At 40.9% G+C, this 21,195-nt stretch overlaps 1 protein-coding gene across 1 annotated transcript; it reads left to right on the plus strand.

The window, feature by feature from the left end:
* The first annotated feature begins 295 nt into the window (after positions 1-295).
* LOC137291500 (UPF0587 protein v1g245604-like) lies at positions 296-19,595 on the plus strand. Its single transcript, XM_067822862.1, has 7 exons — positions 296-331; positions 428-511; positions 3,707-3,763; positions 4,128-4,209; positions 9,545-9,654; positions 14,297-14,362; positions 18,246-19,595. The coding sequence occupies exons 1-7, from the start codon at positions 326-328 to the stop codon at positions 18,324-18,326; spliced, it is 486 nt and encodes a 161-aa protein (XP_067678963.1). The 5' UTR covers positions 296-325; the 3' UTR covers positions 18,327-19,595.
* The last annotated feature ends 1,600 nt before the right edge of the window (positions 19,596-21,195 follow it).

Genomic DNA, 21,195 nt, shown 5'->3' on the forward strand with positions numbered 1-21,195 from the left:
TTGTTGATCACTGGATTGTCTGTTTCAGACTCGATTATTTACAGACCGCCACCATATAGCTGGAATATTGCTGAGTGCGGTGTAAAACTAAAGTCACTCAGTCACTCATGAGACCATATACGGTCACTGATTTCATTGTTATTGAGCCAATTATATGAGCAGTTCAAGTAAGTGTGCCAATAATGAAAAACCCAACATATCCTTCTAAACCGTTTAAACGTTTGAACCAGATTTTTGCTGCAGAATCTTGTCCTGATGTTAGAACTAGAATATTACTCTTTGTGACAACACATGTTCAGTTGTCTCCCCTTATCGTATATTCAAAATGGTGGTAAGTCATACAAACACTCATAGTTCACAGCCATATTCCTTTAATTTACTTAAATTAAGTTTCCAAACTTTCATATTTTAAACTCTTCTTCAACAGAAAATTTCCCTCCAGCTTAGTGCTCAGCTGGAAAATGTCACCAACTTGAAAGCCGTAGACGAGGATTTCCGGTGGTATTTGAAGGTAACATTGTTGACGTTTACAGTTTTCGTGAGCATATGAGTGATGAGTGTTAGCACATGTACATGTTAGCTCAAACCCTGGAAAGAGTTCCACCTGCATCCCCCTCTTTGTACACAGTAAATTTGCTTCAGAGGAGTCCTTCTCGGTGTAATATTCCAACACTGAAATATTTTCATTGATTTTATTTATTTTTTTTTTATACCTGTTCTAGTTTATTGGATGTATATTTTTTGTGAGGTATTCATGTCAGCTTGTAATTTTGGTTTTTGATGGGGTGGGGGGTATGGGTGGAACTCTTGCCCAACCGTTTAGGTATCGCCCTGTTCCAATCATTTGGGTAAGTTAGAAGTATTAGGGTGAAGGTAGGTTAGACACATATTCAGCATTGTCCCTGGGTTCCACTCTCTGATATATCTCATGTTTGAGATCATTTGACTTAACTGTAACCCTTTGCGATAAAGCACATTTTCACGATCCTCAGGGTTGGGGACCACTCTTGATCAAACATCAGAATAATTTGGATAAAGCCACTATAGGATATATTCACCACTGAGGCAGAAGAAGAAAGAAAGGCTGCACTGATCCCATATATATATATATACATATAAGTTTAGGCCCTGTCAGTTTGTCTGTATGATTTCCCCCAAATTTGAGTTGTATTGCGAAAAAACCTTCGTCTCTGCGACCGCTGACGGCAGCTTAGCTGATTGACTGCTGTGAGAATGCGGAGCCAGCAAAGGGAGGTAATAAGATTACTGTAGATGCCCGTAAATGCATCCAGGGTATAGTGGAGATTTATTGGAACATATGCGCTGGAGATATCATGCTTTATTGTTGCGGATGCCTGTTTTATAGGGCTAGGAAAGAGCCAATGTTTCTGTCAAACACCATTTGACTTTAAAGGGCATCATTTTGCCAGTCCAGCATGCCTTGATGAAACCTCAAAACAAGTCTGCTTTCATGTCATTAACATGGTAGTGTACCATGGATATAGAGTAATGTTTACGTGTTACACAGGTTTTGCTCAAGACCGGCTTGTCACATGACTGCTAAACTATGTGTGTATATATATACATGACACATTTTGTTGTTCATACATTTTTTATCATAAGACTTAGTTGTGTAAATGAAGTAAACACTGATAGACTACTTGCAAATTGCTGGGGAAATTCCCCGGAACTCCGAAGAATGAATAAATGTAGATGCATTGTTTTTGTAGAGACAGACCCTTTTATCTTGAAATGAGAGGACGTGTGTTAATTAATATCTTCAACTTAAACTGACCAAAAAAACCCAGCTGATGCATTTCAGAAGCCTGTATTTTGGGATATCACTGTAAATGTAATAAGTGCTGTCACTGTGACCAGCCTACTGAGACAGAACATCTGCATATAATTATGGCATTATTTGAATATATTTGTCATGTTGCTCATGTCATCTTTCCTTTGGGGCAAGTAAATTATTCCCTTCTTCATCCTGTCAACTTCATACTTCAATGAATTCACTCAAAGTGAAAGTGAAATTCTAAATATGTCATTAGTGATGGTGGTGGAGAAGTTGTTCATGTCGAAAAACATACAATGTATGAATGAGAAGGTCAGTTAAATAGCATCAGTCCATGAAAACGTTTTATGAGACATACTAAACAGTAATGGAGGTAGTGAAGGTTGCTGCCTGTGGCAGTGGTGGGATTGTTGATCAGCTGTTCTGCTGACTCAAATGTTTCTAAATCAAAGGTGAAAACATGCTGGTTATGAAATACCAAGGACAGAGGGGAGTCATTATCAGAAAAAGAACTGACTGCAAATCATGTAGACAGTAAGAAATATAAATTCATGGAAACGATGAAATGCAATAATAACAATTTTTAGGGGCATCATTTTCCATTTTCCACAAATTTTTCATTTTGTGAGAGCAACATTTTGATACAGATCATGTGTCAAGCAGGGATGTCATGGGTAAACATTACTGCTTGACAACAGTACAAGGATGTGTATCAAAACATAACACTCATGTAATAAAATTTGTGGGGGATATAGAAACGGGTTCCGTTTGTCCATTTGTGCCTCAGCCATTCTGCCATTTGAAGCATATTTCCTAAACTATTCGTGATTGCTTAACCAAACTGGGTGCACATGTCAAGCATTGTCTGTAGAGGTGCTTTATTTAGGTTAATATCCAGATATGACTTTTATTTTTGCGGTTTCCATCGAAACATGGCTTAGGCTTGGACAATGACATGATGAGGATGCCACATTGTCCAGAGCAGATCTTCCAAACTATACATTTTTGTCCGAAGCAGGTATCCCAAACTTGAACTTTATCAAATATCCTATACATGTTTGCTATGTTCACCATGAATCCTAGATGGGGCTTGTGAATTTTATATTCTGTGGTTTCCATGACAACAAATATGACTTTGACTGAAATTGGTGCTTGTGTTTTTTTCTGGAGCAGAATTTGTCTGGTGGGATAGTGGTGACTTTTGGTACGTTTGGATTTCAGAATAAAATATTTCTTGCTTTTTCGTGGCAACAAGTTCTGTAAAACCTTACAATACTCTCTTTTCACTTTGCTTTATATACACGAAAACATTGCTATAGTTCTGAAGTTCATAGTTATGTTGGTATAGTTCATGTATGAATTATCTTGTGAAGCTGACTACCCACAAGTGTTTGTTGACAGGTTATATTGCAAGCCCTCATTATAGTGTGCAAGCTCTACTTCTCAGCCACATTTGTTATGTAATCCTAAGTTTATCAGTATGGTAGCCAGCGAGGAAGCTGATCAGCTCCTTAGTACTATTTGCTTGTGTTGTGTGTGTGGTCTTTCTCACACTGTAACATGCATTGTTAATGATGATTGCTCAGGTGCACAAGTCATAATCTGGGAAGAGGAAAAATCCTGTTTACTGCTTTGAACCTGACAAACTATTGAATATGATTGCAACTTACTTTGACAGTATATGACAGCTGAAAAGAGTATATTGTTTGAAGAATTACAAATGTATTGATGAGAATGTTCACAATGCCACTAGCCCAATTACTATCAGGCCAGCATATATTCCGAACACAGGTTAGAATACACTGTATTCTGGGATGCCTGATACAGAGTATATACAAGATATATTAAAATGGTTTACTCTTACTTGATGATGTAAACATGCAGTAACCAGTTTTCTTGTTTGTCCTTCAGTTAAGATGTCTGAACTGTGGGGAAGAGACAGCTGACTTTGTCTACCTCACCTTGACAGTGAGTATAGCCAAAATGCTGACAATACAGAAATGATATGTTTTCTGTTGTCTCGTGAATTCCTTGATATCTACTTTCTGTTTGTATGTTTTTCCTAAGGGAAAACATTTTGCAAATCTATCCAGTACAGAGAGATCCAAACATCATCTCAGATTACAGCAAACAAATATCAACAATATCGATGTTATTCTGTTTAGATTTCCATGACAGAATCAACCAGTCATGACTAATGTTTTATTTCTTGAGACAGCCCTTGCTGGTCATTTGTTTTTGTTCAGTGACATTTCAACACAGATTGTGATAAAGGGAGTAATGAAGCGGGTGAAGCAAGCCATTAGCTGGAAACTACTTGTCCATGTTCTAGGATAGCTCCCCTCTCACTGGAGGCAGAGGATCAGCAAGTGTTGTCCTCAGGTGCAAGTTATGCAAGAGAGAAAATTCCATAGGTAAGTTTATGACTACTTTTTTATGTATTGTGTCTGCAGAAATATACAGAGCAGCTTCATTACCTTTAGTCCCTCCTTGTGGCACAAATTCAACACCTGCATCAATCTCTTGTCCAAGTACATCTGCTGTAAGTGTAGTTCTCATGACAGACAAACATCCAGGCAGGTCTTACAGCAGTAGACCCTCATTATGGTTGTGAATGTGATCATCAGTACAGCAGGCAACACGTGCGTCTACTTTATCTCTCTTGTTGGTTCTGCTGATCAAGTTTACACACCTAGTTTTCAGCTGACCACACGGAATGAGCAAGGGCAAGTTCACAGAAATCTACAGTTGTTGTTTGTATTCTTTCAAAGGTTATGATAACCAGTAGATATTCTGTATAAATGGTATGTTTTGTTATGGCACAACATCAAGTTTTACTTTCAGTTTCTACTGGCAATGTCTACTGTTTCCTTCAAACACATTGTCAGTGCTGGACATACTTAAACTTATAAATTGTTTCATGCAAGTGGTCTGAGGTATGAAATGTGATGGTTATTGAGTCCCTGCTTGTTTTGAAGAAATGTGACTGCTCGTTTTCGCTGACTTAGTTTACAACAAAATATCCAAGGAAATTACTGTCTCTACTCGCTAGACAATGGACAATATAAGTTAGTCACTGGTCAGGATGGGGGCATGGGTTGAGTACCCTTGATGTTTGTTTATGTTCCCTGAGCCCGAAGGGCAAGTGGAACATAAACAAAAATCTAGGGTACATCAACCCATGCTCCCTGATGCATAAGTGAACAACGTCTTTATCTTACCGAACACCTCAAAGTTTTGAACTGTTTGAAGCATGGGCATTGGATTGAACACTTCAGCCAACTTGTGTGAATCAAACGATCCGAAACTTGCATCTTGCTGTTTTTTCCCTGCAGGTATAAAACGCAGGTATTGCTATAGGAGAGTCGCTGCGTAGTAATTCCCTATCTTAATATTCACATGGGACTACATTTAAACGTTTTGTCAAAATTTATTTATTGGAAAGGGAGTCAAATGTTTCTTTAGGATGACGCAAATAAAACAGAGTTATCTCCCTTCCATCAATTTCTATTCACAAAACATCAGCAATTTCTGTGCATCATGCGTCTTTTAATGTTATTTGAGATAAAAAAAAGTTACTACAACAAAATATGCTCTTGGCAGGGGGTATATTGCAATGTACCCCACGTGTAAGTAGGGTACATTGAAAATAACAGAAGAGCGTTCAGCCAATCAGAAAATGACATTTAGGTGTGAGGTAAAATAATGACTTGTTACAATTTAAAGGGCACATTAGTGGTGTTTATCACAAAATTGTATTGACCCAGTTTGGTATCACATGTTCAATAAACCTTCAGTGATACAATGTAGGCACACAATATTCAAAAGTTATTATCCAGTTGTGTGTGTTCTGCTCAGACTCCATCATGGTCATGCAGTTTGGTAGGGAATCATGGTTCTAATCAATGTATGTATTATGGTTTAGTTTGGTTGTTGTTTATAGCCGCACTCACCAATGTTCCAGCTGTGGTCTGTACAAAATCAAGTCTGGACCTAACAATCCAGTGATCAACAGCCTGAGCATCGTCGAATGCAATTGGTATACCGTGACATGTTTCAACCAAGTCAGTGAGTCTGACCACCAAATTCAGTTAGTCACATGTTACAACAAGCAAGGATTACTAATGACCAATTCTAACCCACATGTTCACAGGTACCCACTTTGTTATGAGGAAATAGCATTATTCCTGTTTAAATTTTGTGCTTTCATCTTCTAATGGTAATTTCAGTATCTTTATGAATGAATGGATTTCTATTAAGCATATCATTTTTATTAAGATAATCTTAACAATTTTTTGTTTGACCTGCATTACATACTGTACATTGCTCTTACTCTGAAAGTCCTAGTTGGAAATACATGACAGTCTAGTAGCATCCTCAGTACCCAACATAAATTGACACTAGATGTCTCCAGACATGCCACTTGTGTGTCATTGTTCTCTTCTCTGTTTCTACATAAAGGATGTGAAAGATGATAACTTACAGAATTTTCTAAAAGCCCACCCCTCAGAATCCTAATTGCTAGCGCACAGTAACCATCTAATTCATTCTGCCACCACACTTCCAGATACCTGCAAGCTAAGGATCCCCACTCTGTTAGGTCTGTCAAACTGTCTTCCTCTCATGAAGGTTCATCCCTTCCACAGACTTCCACACAAATCTTAAAATAGTCCTCTGAAATTCAAGTCGCTCATCGCAGGATGTCTGCCCATTTCTTTCTTACTTCATCACCTTCTTATCCCCCCTGGCATTTAATGTAAGGGGATATGCCATGTCCGTCTACCTGTAATCATTTGCTTCTGGCTCATAACTCTAAAATTGTTCAATATTTTTCAATAAAAATTGGCAGATATATCAAACATCCCCTAACATATCTTTTGATATTTACAGATTGATCTGTCAAATTAACAAGACTGATCACATCTCTCCTGCCCTCAAAACCCTACACTGGCTTCCAGTCCGCTTCAGAATCGACTATAACATCCTTCATGTTTACAAGTGCTTAAACGGTCTAGCGCCAAAATACCTCTCAGATCTCCTGATAGTCTGTCGTACAGACCCTGAAGTATAAATATCCAAGAAAGCCCACGCAAGTCTAGAAAATGTGGCAAGTCTAGATTTCCATAGCTTCTAATGAAGAAAGGGCTCAGGGCTCCATTTCATTATATGATTTTTTTTCACTATGGACGTTTTTTCAGAAAAATATGTTCATTTCAGAGACTAGCTATTAGTCAAATCTCCTGACACCATATCACCCAACTACATCATTCCTCTCAAGACGAGTCTCTCCTTGAAATACCACAAACTAGAACTAAGTCATATGGTGACAGATCTTTCTCTAGAGCAGGACCCTTCCTTTTATTTTTCTTTGTTTCCATGGAGACAATTTGGACTTAGTCTCACAAGGGAAGGATGGACATCCTTTATGGAGCACAACTCGAAAACCATTTGATATCTTTCAACAGATCTTGGCAGATAAATGAGACAGATTGTGAAGTGGTGCCTTTTGCTGTTTACAGATATATGGCATTTATATTTTTCATGATTTCCATGGAAACGATGCAGACTTTCAAAACATCAAGGAACTGTCAGATGATTTGTCCTTTCAGGTATGTGGGGGCCGGGGGAATATGTCATCTTTTGATGACTTTTGTATTAATCTGATAGTTGCGCTCAGACCTAAGAGTCCATCAAGCCATCTGCACTCCAAGCAGCGACACCTTCATTGATTTCTGAAGTTCAGTGGCCTGTGTAAGGTGTCCTTCCACCAGGAAGATCTCACCACCAGGAAGGCACTTGATCTCAGACAAATTTCACACCCTGCCTTCCATTTTAGTAGGATACAAACCTACCACTCACCTGCCAGGTGTGTCTGCTGTCCTACCAGATGCTGTCACTACATCCCCCCAGTCAGGTGTCTCTGCTGTCCTACCAGATGCTGTCACTACATCCCCCCAGTCAGGTGTCTCTGCTGTCCTACCAGATGCTGTCACTACATCCCCACAGTCAGGTGGTCATAGGAATGCTTTTTGTGATCCATCTCCAGCACCTCCAAGAAACTCCAAGAAAGGTCAGTTACACGTCCCTGGGTACAGGGGGAAATCCCCTTCTCCTGCCTATCATTCCAGGATGTTGGAGTCTTCAGGGAGTCGTCGCTATAGTTAGATGACAAGATTAACCAAACACCTGCACCATCCTTTATAGCAATCAACACACATTTAAGTAAACACCCTGCACATGACAAACTGCGCTTACAGTCTGTATACTGTCTTTGGAGGTGAAACAGTCAGGATCACGCACTTCATTTCATGCAATGTTGACATGAACTCTCTTCAACAATGTCTTACCAATAGGTGGAGAGGATTGAGGACACACATGCCACAATCTTTACTCCTAAGGTGCCTCAGACATCAGTAAGAGAGATAAGTAAAGATGAGAAAGGGAGGATTGTGGTGCCTGCCTTTGAACCTGGTATGGTTCTGGAAGCTGTTCTGGGTTTTCGAAGGGGAAGTTCAGCAAGAAGTTTACCAGAGAGCAGTTGTGACACACCACGAAGCCAAGATCTTCCCAACTTACCTACCTGATGATTATCCTTGTTATAGATAGAACTGAAAGTTTTGTATAGTTATTCACATGTGCTACTGTTGCAGGTGCCCTCGGCAGAGGAGTAGCAGAGCCTACTGGAGCACTTTACATAATGCCATGACATATGACTGCTTCATCAATAGATAAGGTGAATCTGTAATACAGGATATGTTGAAAATATTCCATAATCAAAGTATTATGTGTATTTTATATACTTATCCTGCATTACATATTGACCATCTCATTACAGAAGTCTTCCTCCCTTTATACCGTCGGTCCTTAGGGAAGTATGCAAGGGACAAAAGTCATAATGACAGTAATCATCTTCCAACTGGTCTTCCAACTGTCATGGAAGTTTGGCAAAAGAATATTGGATATGGTACAAAATCTTAATTCAACTCCAGGACTTCGTTTAGAATGTGTGCAATATGTAATGCAAGATAAGTACATAAAAATTCTCTGATAATGCAGTATTGCATTTTTTTCAAAACCTTTTGAAACAAGAAAGCATCCACCAAGATTACAGAGTTGCTGTGCTGTTCTTTGCCTACCTTTATTTTTAGGGATGATACAGTTTTTGAAAAATGTTTATCATGTTTCCAGTTTAAGCTTATTTTAATTTTGTCGGAGCCAGATGTGCTACGGTGCTACTTTTATGACAATACATACATCTGCCATTGCATTTTCATCTATATGTATATCGAATGGTACGTGCTGCTAATATACAGACTTGTGAAGATCCAGGTTAGCATTGGTCTTGAGCACCAAATGTTTGTAACAAGAGGCAACAAGAATTCGGTGGTCAGGCTGACTGACCTGGTTGACATGCATCACAGTATCCTCACTGGTTCTATGCTCATTCTGTTGATCACAGGATATTCTGGACCAAACTGAATTATTTACAGACTGCAGCCATTAAGCTGGTACCAACAAACAAACGATCACAAAAAGCTTAGTGAGCAAGGTCTGACTCTGTACTTAACATGTTGAAACCAAAGAAAATGAAAAACAGATCTGGAAATAGTAAATTTGTGTAACTTGAGTTCAATTTTTAACATGGTTGCAAATGATCCTGCTACAAGATAAAATATCAGATGAACCAGTTCAGTTATTGAATGTCAGAGATGTGTCTGTTTTCCAAATCCTTCTCCATGATTTTTCCAGACATACTGAAGGATACACTGTCTTCATACACAGCAGCTGATGCTGGCAAGTTCAAGTCTGTGGTGACCTTTGACTGCCGGGGTGTGGAGCCTACAGATTTCTCGCCTAGGGTAAGCATGCCCTGTGATGACCCTTGACTGCTAGTGGTGGAGCCTACAGATTACTCACCTAGGGTAAGCATGCCCTGTGATGACCCTTGACTGCTAGGGGTGGAGCCAACAGATTACTCACCAAGGGTAAGCATGCCCTGTGATGACCCTTGACTGCTTGGGGTGGAGCCTACAGATTTCTCGCCGAGGGTAAGCATGCCCTGTGATGACCCTTGACTGCTTGGGCTGGAGCCTACAGATTCCTTACCTAGAGAAAGCATGCACTTTGGTGATCTTTGACTGTAGATGTGGAGCTTACATGTATCCCACCCAGGGTAAGCATGCTCTTTAGTGACAACCTACAACTGGGGATGAAGCTACACTGCAAAAACAGACTACATTTACAAGCTTGTAAATGTCTTGGAAAGATGATGTTTCCAAGACATTTACAATTTTGGAAAGATGATGTTTCCAAAACATTTCCAATTATGGAAATATGAGATTTCCAAAAGTTTCCAAGTTTGGAAATGTCCACAAGGGGAGATAACTGGTGGGTGATGGTAAATGATTGTTCTTTGTACACCCACAGGCAAACTGTAGCGCAAATGGGGTTGCTCAGCGTTGAGAATATGACAAGTCTTCTAATGTGTGAGTGAAGTGAGCAAAGGTTGGCAACGTACTACCTTTGCTTCGGATCAAAAAATATTTTTCATGTCAAGATGAAATATCGCCACAGTCAAATTTAGACTCCCATTTCCTCATTTGGTTGTGCTCTCAGATTTCCTCCCCCATGTTTAATAACTACTTATGTGAAATATGTTTTATTCAACATTTTAAGTGCCACTCATGGTATTCAGATTGTTCTTCGCCTCCATTACCCCTGCCAGTTTCCGGTTGAATGGAGTGACGGAACAAGAATAAGCAGAAATTAAAAAGAAATACCCTGTTGTTTAATTTTATCATGAACCTGTTGTAGTTTATTTGTCTTATATGTCGTAGCTATTGTTAGAATTTTCGTAACATTTATTCTGCATAAAAACACTTGTGGCGTAATGAACGAGGGAAGCAGGGGAGATAACTGTAAGCATTCCATATGGAATAATACCTTCCTGTTCCTTCACTTCATGGAATCGGAAGGGGGATAATGGAGGCGAAGAATGGTCTGATATACCACGAGTTGCGCTTAAAATGTTGAATAAAAAATATTTCACGTGAATAATTGTTCAACATGGAATTGAAACTGTGAGACACAACCCAGTGAAATAATTGGTGTATACCTCTGATGGTAGCAATATTTTATTTTGACAAGAAACAAATTTTTCGAACCGAAGCGAGGGAAGTACACTGCCAACCTTTGCTCACTTCGCTCTCATGTAAGAAGACTGGTAATTTTCTCTATGCTGCGCCACTCATTTGCACTACAGTTTATCTGTGGTACACCACAGGATCTAATCCCTTGTTAATTGATGACTGAGTCAAGGCAGTTAAGACTCACCAATTTAACAAGGCCGTATGTTTTGTTAATTAATGACTGATTCAAGGTAAGACAGACTCTGGTATGAAAATGGTCAAGTCCCTAGTTTATATGCCTCTCTAAAGGTCACATGCAACCAAAAAATCAGACATAATTAAAACACTATTATCACTTATTCATGACATATACTATACATTGCTGCTTGTAAATTATACAAATAAACAAAATTATAAGTGTACAATTCAAAAGTGCAGTATTTTGTACTTACTTCCCTTCAAATGAAGCCCTTGGGAGACCGAACCCAGTCATAGCGGGTGGGTGTGCACTCAAGTGTAACGACGGCTTCCGATTGGCTGGTTCATGTGCTGATAGGCTGAGTGCTTATAGTGTGTTCAGAAAGATGATCTGTGTGATTTTTTAGAAGTATGGAGAGTCACAAGAAAGTAAGATTCTTTATGGATAACAACTTCTTTTATTGTACTTGATGCATCGTTTCAGTATGCATTCATATACCGTTGTCAAACAAAATCATATACACTAGAAGAAGTTGTTATCCATAGAGAATGTATATAGAGATGTTGGGTTTTTGTAAATACATGTTCTCTAAATTTGCGTTCGATCCAATCAAAAATCACCTCAGTAGAGATGGTGAACTGCTGCATGGCTGGAAAGTGTCATTCATCGAAGTACAAAGCAGGATTTGAAACCGACAAGAGTTTGCACCAGTTTCCGTCCGATCCAGTCATCCAAGAAAAATGGATGTTGCAACCCACAGACATAAAAACATCAAGTGTACAAGTATCACACCTACCCAATTACATAGTGTGGCAGAGACAGTACTCGCGTGCACAAGTCATAAATCAATTTATTTTCTTTATGGTGTATAGCCTGATAGGTGTTAAGTTCAAATTGCATGTGGTCAATGATTGAAGCATCTTCGATATCTCCAGGGTATACGTTCTAATAAATCTCCACTATACCCTGGATGCATCTACAGCTATGCCCGATAAATTTATTACCTCCCTTTGCTGTCTCCGCATTCTCACAGTAGTCAATCAGTTAGGCCACCGAGCTTGCCAGTGTCAACAAACTTAGCGGTCGCAACTGCGAAGGTTTGATCGCAGTGTGACTCAGATTTTAGGGAAATCACACAAACAAACTGACCGGTCTGAAACTTTATAACAACATATGCAAGAAAGCGTTCTACCTCGTACAGAGAACCTCTGCATGGTTTGTGTTGACAAGTTTAATCGGTTAGATAATTTAAAAATCGAAAGCGAGTTGTGATTGGTGCGCTCAACTTCCCAGTGTAGACACCTGGTTGGATAAAGAGACAGCCAAGGGAAGTAATAAATTTATCAGGCAGAGATGTAGATGTGCCCAGGGTATAGTGGAGACTTATTGGAACGTATCGAGGATGTGATTGAAGCTGTGTGTTGCATATTGTCTCTAGCAGACAGGCAAGCAGACAATGTAGGTGTCAATAAACCAAACATTTAGCTTTCTCTCTGTGGAAGTCGTGGTGTCTGTGCGGGCTAGACGGCTGACTTTGTGTGCTGGCGATTAGGTCCCTGACTCTGAGGGTGCGAGCTCAAATCCTGGATGGGACTCAACCAAAAAAGTACTAGAATTTGTACTTTACTAAGAAAGTGAAATCCCAAGTGTGACATATGTTGCATTTGACCACTTTCTAAATGGCATCGTGTAATCATCGTGTTTTATGTTGCATATGACCTTTAAACATTTAGTTACATTTAGTGATTAACACTAAATGCGGTTATCAAAACCATTCTCCTCCGGCTTTCGCATTGACTTCCGTGTTCTCGAGTTTACTTCCGCATTCTGTGATATGCCACCAAATCATGTCGCTTGGTTACCAGTGATGTGATATATTATACGCACGCCGTTTACATCACTTTCTCAATGGCATTTGCGAAGCGTATCATTGTAAGGTAAACATCATCCTGTTAAAACCGGAACTGTGTGAGGGAGCCGGGGGGCGTGCAAATAAGGCGTGATATTGAAAGTGCGGACAGCTCCATGTTTTCATGGGATGGCGTTCCCCTTTCCCCACGTGGGGTGCAAGCGTTTGTCAAAGACATTGAAAGTGCCGTGCTGACTGCTTTGAAATCTACTTAGATACAGGTACCTGGGAAAGGGCAAACTATGGTGGGGAAGCAACCTGGTCAGTTAATGGTCATGTTTGTGGGCTGGGCACGTAGGTGCTTTTGCGGGATTCTTGGAGGCTTAAACATATTATAACAATGTTCTAAATTTAGGGATCCTACTTTTCAGTTGGATCTTATTTTCCTTCCACTTATCAGTGGTGGGGACTATTTAAATAAATTCCTGCTTCTCAGCGGAAGTATTTCTTTATCTATCATTTTGCTGCTGCTGCAACTTTGTTTGCCAATACTTTATGCTGCTGCTTCTGGTCTCTACTCTGTAGTCGCCTGATTTAACTCCGCTGTCGCCTGATTTAACTCCGCTGTCATAGTTATATTAAGTTAGGGACCCTCCAAGAACTGCCACGCTCATGACCATTAACCCACAACAACTTTTATTATTTGTGTTGTATGCGCGACGTCAGCGCATATTGGGATGACGTCACCCATCCAATGGAGAATGTGTTTTGGTAATCACCTATTACTATAAAGAAACAAATTAATTAGTTACATTATGAAGGTTTTAAGGAGGAATTCATTTAGATCGTGCTTGCATCGGTCTGCCCTAGTGTGGACAACATAACCAATTATCTATTAAGAAGTTCATGATATTACATGAATTGCATAATACCAAGAGTGTCTTGCCTGTTCACTCTCACTTAGCCAGAGTCTAACCTAAAAGGTCTTGTTAAAACAACATTGCACTACGGCTCTGTGAGAGATGCAGCCAGGTAATTTGCATTAGCCACCTAAGCGTGAGCCTTTGTTCAAGGGCTATAGTCTATAGCTACAATGCGACACGATTTAAGATGTATGCAAGTATGATTGTGTTAAGTTTTCACCTTTATTCACAAGGTCATCAACAATGGCAAGGTTCTGCTTTATAAACTGGTCTTTCAAATCATCATAAAGTATTTGATTTGGTAAAAGCTCAGACATTTGAGTTATCTGGTTTGTTTATGAATGTTCTCTCAGCAGAATATTAGGTACAAGTCTGCAATTAGTTCATACTGTTTTCTTCCAGGTTGGATGGAATGTTGAAGGGGAAGAAACTAGCACAGTATTTTCTGACATTGACTTAGGGGACAAGGTGAGTATAGGAGGGGATGGGGAGGAAAGAGTTCAGCAGTGTTCTCAGACATGAACTGGGGAGGGGAGGGAGAGGGAGAGTAAAGTATCAGAGTTCAGCAGTGTTCTCAGATCTCAACTGAGGAGGGGATGGAGAGGGAGAGTAAAGGTGGTGAGTTCAGCAGTGTTCTCAGACATCAACTGGGGAGGGGATGGAGAGGGAGAGTAAAGATGGAAAGTTCAGCAGTGTTCTCAGACATCAAGTGGGGAGGGAATGGAGAGGGAGAGTAAAGATGGAGAGTTCAGCAGTGTTCTCAGACATGAACTGGGGAGGGGAGGGAGAGGGAGAGTAAAGTATCAGAGTTCAGCAGTGTTCTCAGATCTCAACTGGGGAGGGGATGGAGAGGGAGAGTAAAGGTGGTGAGTTCAGCAGTGTTCTCAGACATGAACTGGGGAGGGGATGGAGAGGGAGAGTAAAGGTGGAAAGTTCAGCAGTGTTCTCAGACATCAAGTGGGGAGGTAATGGAGAGGGAGAGTAAAGATGGAAAGTTCAGCAGTGTTCTCAGACATGAACTGGGGAGGGGATGGAGAGGGAGAGTAAAGATGGAGAGTTCAGCAGTGTTCTCAGACATGAACTGGGGAGGGGATGGAGAGGGAGGGGAAGATGGAGAGTTCAACAGTGTTCTCAGACATGAACTGGGGAGGGGATGGAGAGGGAGAGTAAAGATGGAGAGTTCAGCAGTGTTCTCAGACATCAGCTGGGGAGGGGAGGGAGAGGGAGAGTAAAGATGGAGAGTTCAGCAGTGTTCTCAGACATGAACTGGGGAGGGGAGGGAGAGGGAGAGTAAAGTATCAGAGTTCAGCAGTGTTCTCAGATCTCAACTGAGGAGGGGATGGAGAGGGAGAGTAAAGGTGGTGAGTTCAGCAGTGTTCTCAGACATGAACTGGGGAGGGGATGGAGAGGGAGAGTAAAGATGGAGAGTTCAGCAGTGTTCTCAGACATCAAGTGGGGAGGGAATGGAGAGGGAGAGTAAAGATGGAGAGTTCAGCAGTGTTCTCAGACATCAAGTGGGGAGGGGATGGAGAGGGAGGGGAAGATGGAGAGTTCAACAGTGTTCTCAGACATGAACTGGGGAGGGGATGGAGAGGGAGAGTAAAGATGGAGAGTTCAGCAGTGTTCTCAGACATCAAGTGGGGAGGGGAGGGAGAGGGAGAGTAAAGATGGAGAGTTCAGCAGTGTTCTCAGACATCAAGTGGGGAGGGGATGGAGAGGGAGGGGAAGATGGAGAGTTCAACAGTGTTCTCAGACATCAAGTGGGGAGGGGAGGGGAGGGAGAGGGAGAGTAAAGATGGAGAGTTCAGCAGTGTTCTCAGAAATCAGCTGGGGAGGGGAGGGAGAGGGAGAGTAAAGATGGAGAGTTCAGCAGTGTTCTCAGACATGAACTGGGGAGGGGATGGAGAGGGAGAGTAAAGATGGAGAGTTCAGCAGTGTTCTCAGACATCAAGTGGGGAGGGGGTGGAGAGGGAGGGGAAGATGGAGAGTTCAACAGTGTTCTCAGACATGAACTGGGGAGGGGATGGAGAGGGAGAGTAAAGATGGAGAGTTCAGCAGTGTTCTCAGACATCAGCTGGGGAGGGGAGGGAGAGGGAGAGTAAAGTATCAGAGTTCAGCAGTGTTCTCAGATCTCAACTGAGGAGGGGATGGAGAGGGAGAGTAAAGGTGGTGAGTTCAGCAGTGTTCTCAGACATCAACTGGGGAGGGGATGGAGAGGGAGAGTAAAGATGGAAAGTTCAGCAGTGTTCTCAGACATCAAGTGGGGAGGTAATGGAGAGGGAGAGTAAAGATGGAAAGTTCAGCAGTGTTCTCAGACATGAACTGGGGAGGGGATGGAGAGGGAGAGTAAAGATGGAGAGTTCAGCAGTGTTCTCAGACATCAAGTGGGGAGGGGATGGAGAGGGAGGGGAAGATGGAGAGTTCAACAGTGTTCTCAGACATGAACTGGGGAGGGGATGGAGAGGGAGAGTAAAGATGGAGAGTTCAGCAGTGTTCTCAGACATCAGCTGGGGAGGGGAGGGAGAGGAAGAGTAAAGATGGAGAGTTCAGCAGTGTTCTCAGACATCAAGTGGGGAGGGGATGGAGAGGGAGAGTAAAGTATCAGAGTTCAGCAGTGTTCTCAGACATCAACTGAGGAGGCGGATGGAGAGGGAGAGTAAAGAAGGTGAGTTCAGTAGTGTTCTCAGACATGAACTGGGGAGGGGATGGAGAGGGAGGGGAAGATGGAGAGTTCAGCAGTGTTCTCAGACATGAACTGGGGAGGGAATGGAGAGGGAGAGTAAAAATGGAAAGTTCAGCAGTGTTCTCAGACATCAAGTGGGGAGGGGATGGAGAGGGAGAGTAAAGATGGAAAGTTCAGCAGTGTTCTCAGACATCAAGTGGGGAGGGGAGGGAGAGGGAGGGGAAATTGGAGAGTTCAGCAGTGTTCTCAGACATGAACTGGGGAGGGGAGGGAGAGGGAGAGTAAAGTATCAGAGTTCAGCAGTGTTCTCAGACATGAACTGGGGAGGGGATGGAGAGGGAGAGTAAAGTATCAGAGTTCAGCAGTGTTCTCAGATCTCAACTGAAGAGGGGATGGAGAGGGAGAGTAAAGGTGGTGAGTTCAGCAGTGTTCTCAGACATCAGCTGGGAAGAGGGAGGGGAAAACGGTGAGTTCACCAGTGTTCTCAATCATCAATAGGGTAGTGTATGGAAAAGGAAAGAGAGAGATGGCGAGTTCAGCAGCATTCATAGACCTCAACTGGAGAGAGGGAGGGTAAAGATGGTGAGTTCAGCAGTGTTCTCAGATAGCCTTGGAGCTATGGCAATTTGTGTCTTGAGTAATGAGTCTCTGTTACAGGAGTGTTATATCAAATTAAGACTTTGCGTAAACAGTTGTGATTAAATATAGTTCTAATTTACTCACACAATATACAAGTTGTGTCATTATTCATGCGCTGCTTCAAAACTGAGTCCAGAACACTGACTTTATTTCTAATCCATGCATAAATTGTCCATGTTGTTTTTGTATTTTTTTTCAAATATCATATGTGTCCCCATGATACATGAGTGGTATAACTTGGTGTGTCCCAATGTTTATAGGAGTGGTATGACTTGGTGTGTTTCCTAATGTTTAGAGGATTGGTATGACTTGATGTGTCTCAATGTCACAATCGTGGTATGACTTGATGTGTCATCTTTGTTACAGTACTATAACTTCATGTACCTCTATGTTACAGGAGTGGTATGACATGATAGGTCTCTCTGTTACAGGAGTGGTATGACTTGATGGGTCTCTGTGTTACAGGAGTGGTATGAAGTGATGGATCTCTGTGTTACAGGAGTGGTGTGATTTGATGGGTCTCCATGTTACAGGGGTGGTATGACTTGATGGGTCTCTGTTTTACAGGAGTGGTATGACTTGATGGGTCCCGGTTACACTAGTGGTATGATTTGATGGGTCTCTGTGTTACAGGAGTTGTATGACTTAATTTGTCGTGGTTACAGGAGTAGTATGATTTGATGTGTTTCTGTGTTACAGGAGCGGTATGACTTGATGGATCTCTGTACAGGAGTGGTATGACTTGATGTGTCTCTATGTTACAGGAGTGGTATGATTTTATGGGTTTCTACGCTACAGGAGTAGTATGACTTGATGGGTCTCCGTGTTACAGGAGTGGTAATACTTGATGGGTCTCTATGTTACAGGTGTGGTATGATGTGTGTCTGTTACAGGAGTGGTATGACTTGATGGGTTTCTGTGTTATAGGAGTGGTATGATTTGATGGGTTTCTATGTTACAGCAATGGTATGACTTGATAGGTCTCTATGTTACAGTAGTGATATGATTTGCTGGGTTTCCGTGTTACAGGAGTGGTATGACTATGATGAGAAGGGACAGACATCAGTCAGCATAACAGAGCTTCAACATAAGTTTGTCACATCAAGGTGAAATGTGTGTCAACTGAGGCTTGGGAAGTAGAGAAGATATGGAACTGCAGCAGCTGTAATGAGATCCTGCATCACCATAAGAAAGTGTCTTCATCATTCAGAATGCCCTTTTTGGATGTGCTTGATTGTTATCTTTAACTTTTTCTTGTGCATTTAACTGTAAACTCCTCAGTGCATTAAATTCTATCTTTATCTGAGTCTATGTTCTATCTATAAGGATGGGTTCTATCTGTCAGTAAGACTTCAGTCTCAGTGGTAGTATGTCTAACTTGGCAGATATAGTGATCAGATCCTAAAGTGGTGCCTTTTGGTATCTACAGGTTTTTGTGATTTATTACTTTCCTGGTTTCCAAAAAGTGAGACGTGTTTTTTGTTTCCGCATCACAACTCTAAAACTTACTAATATCTGTCAGCAAAACTTGCCAGATATGTGTGGCAGACCCAAAAGTGGTGCCTTTTGCTATTTACAGGTTTTTGCAATTTGTTATTTTCTCCTTTTCCATGGAAACATTTCTCAAAAGTGAGAGGTGTGCTTCGTTTCTGGAGCAGAACCCAAAAACTTCCTAATATCTGTCAGCAAATCTATGGAAATGATTCAAAATTAGTCTAGAAGAACATCAAGTAACTGTCAGATGATTTGTCCTTTCAGATATGTGAGGGCCAGGGGGATATGTTATCTTCTGATGACTCTTGTTTAAGAGTTTTGTACACTGGTCAAGGTCTAAGTGACTTTTCAGAATATTTTTGTGTTTGAACAACTACAGTGCAAGATATCAAGAGAGTTTGAGAGTAATGTTTTTGTTGACATTTTACTTCATCTTAAAATACAACCTTCCCTTTCATTTCTTTTTAGTTTGAGTTGATAATATGCGACAGGGAATGATGTCACCTTACCGACAATGCTTGTTTTAGAGTTATGTCTGTGTGTGAGGATTCTGTCTGTTGATTAAAGAAAGGGGTCTGTCTGTGGGGTAAACCTCTATACATATACAAGTGTTCTGTCTGTGAAGTACAGGATCATCTGTAGCTAAGGCAAGTGGGTCTTGAGTTCTGTCTTTGTGGCAGAGTTCTATCTATATGTAAGGGTTCTGTTGACTAACAGATTTGAAGGTAACAGACTTGCCTTACATTATGTGCATTAACAATTTGAAATCATTTATTTTGATAGTCAGTACATGCACAGTTGTTCCAGTGGAATATATTGTAATTTTGACAACTTTGTGGGCAGTGTCTTGAGATTACACATGAATAAAGTATTCATTTACCAAAACACTGTATGGGTTGATGGTCATTTTTTGTACCCAGCTACTATTCATTGTACATGGTGAAAGAAGTGCAGCACACACTGAGCTGACAATCTTGACAGAAGATAATGTATAAGAACTGGCTCACCACCACACTACTAGGAAACTAACACACACAACTGCATCCTCAGGTATATACAGTTATTATGTATCTGAGTTATGAGAATATTTAATTTATGGAATTAATCTGCTGAATAGTGTTAATATATCTAATCTTAAGCTCCCTCTTACCATGCAGAAAACATACCTGAGTGTCAAACCTTGCATCTATAGATAATATACTTGGCTGGGGTCATGAAAAGATCAAGTACATTGCCACACAAGATGGGGTATAGTGTCTTGTTGTTTATCGTGTACAGACCGAGCACACCTCCCCACCCTGAACTTTAGCAATATATCAATATGGCTTCTTCTGTTGTTTTGAATGGCTTTGAAAAAACTCATCCATACATGAACTCCCATATCAGTTCAGAAGAATTTAATATGTAATAATAAACTATACAACCTTCATGATTAATGGAGCATAATTGTTTCAGTGGAGATTCCTCTAAGCCATAAACAGTGGTATATTTATCATTGTTCAACAGTTTTAAGTATGTTTTTAATTACATAATACTGAAGAAAGGAACAGTGCAGATTACACCTTCAAATGACTGTATTAGCATGTATACACAAATCGTAATAGTTCCAGTTAAGGTTATTTGCAGGATCCTATTTCAGCCTCTGTTAACTCCACACAATGGTGTGAGTCTGGTCTTTAGTGAGTGGAGTTCAGTCAGACACAGACTAGTTTGTGACTGACTACTTGTTGGTCCTGCACAGCTCCAAATTTTTAACCGGGATACCCCACCCGTATTATTCTACCCTACCGGTTATGTTGATTCCGGACATCAACTTTGTAAGAAATGGCAAATGTATTCATCAACTCGGATGTCACGACTTCGAGATATCCATTACGTATTTTATTACAAATAATTATGTTGCAGTCTTCAAAGACACAATAACCTTTTAATCATGAAATAATGACATATTACATTGTTTAGTCTGATAGTCACATGGTCTTATCGGGTCCGGTCATTGAGACGGGCGTCTGGATAAAACTTATTACCCATCCGTCCCGAGTATCAGGTTACGCGTAAAATCCGTACTGACAACCTCCCGTATGTCCACCTGTTCCAGATATTGCAGATCTGTTCTGCTATACCTTGTCGTTAATGATAAAGCTGCCTACCAGTAACGTTTGTGTGGATGAGACGGGTAAAACTCGACAAAGAAGGGTTATTTCAGTTACGTCAGTTGCTTTCAAAATGCCCGCGGAAACTGGGCCTATGTCAATACATCGGTAAACGACCATTTCATCTTTGAACTAGGGCATTTGATTGGTGGGTATATTTCAGTCGCGGTCTGATGTGCTACAAACGTGGTAATTCGGAAAATTACTGTGTGTGAATATGGATGTTGGGGGTTGAACCATTTGAATGACCAGCGGTTGAACACTTCCATGAGCACGTGGTGATATCTTGGATAGATGTTATCTGCACAGCTGTGTGCTCATTACGTTGGCGC

This window comes from Haliotis asinina, chromosome 7, assembly GCF_037392515.1.
Source record: "Haliotis asinina isolate JCU_RB_2024 chromosome 7, JCU_Hal_asi_v2, whole genome shotgun sequence".
NCBI classification, from domain to species: domain Eukaryota; kingdom Metazoa; phylum Mollusca; class Gastropoda; order Lepetellida; family Haliotidae; genus Haliotis; species Haliotis asinina.

Bases quoted from the DNA above. Each gene is read 5' to 3' on its own strand.
- LOC137291500 (XM_067822862.1), top strand. The intron at 9,655-14,296 runs GTAAGCATGCCC...GTTTTCTTCCAG, and splicing joins CTACAGATTTCTCGCCTAGG to GTTGGATGGAATGTTGAAGG. The intron at 14,363-18,245 runs GTGAGTATAGGA...TCCGTGTTACAG, and splicing joins ACATTGACTTAGGGGACAAG to GAGTGGTATGACTATGATGA.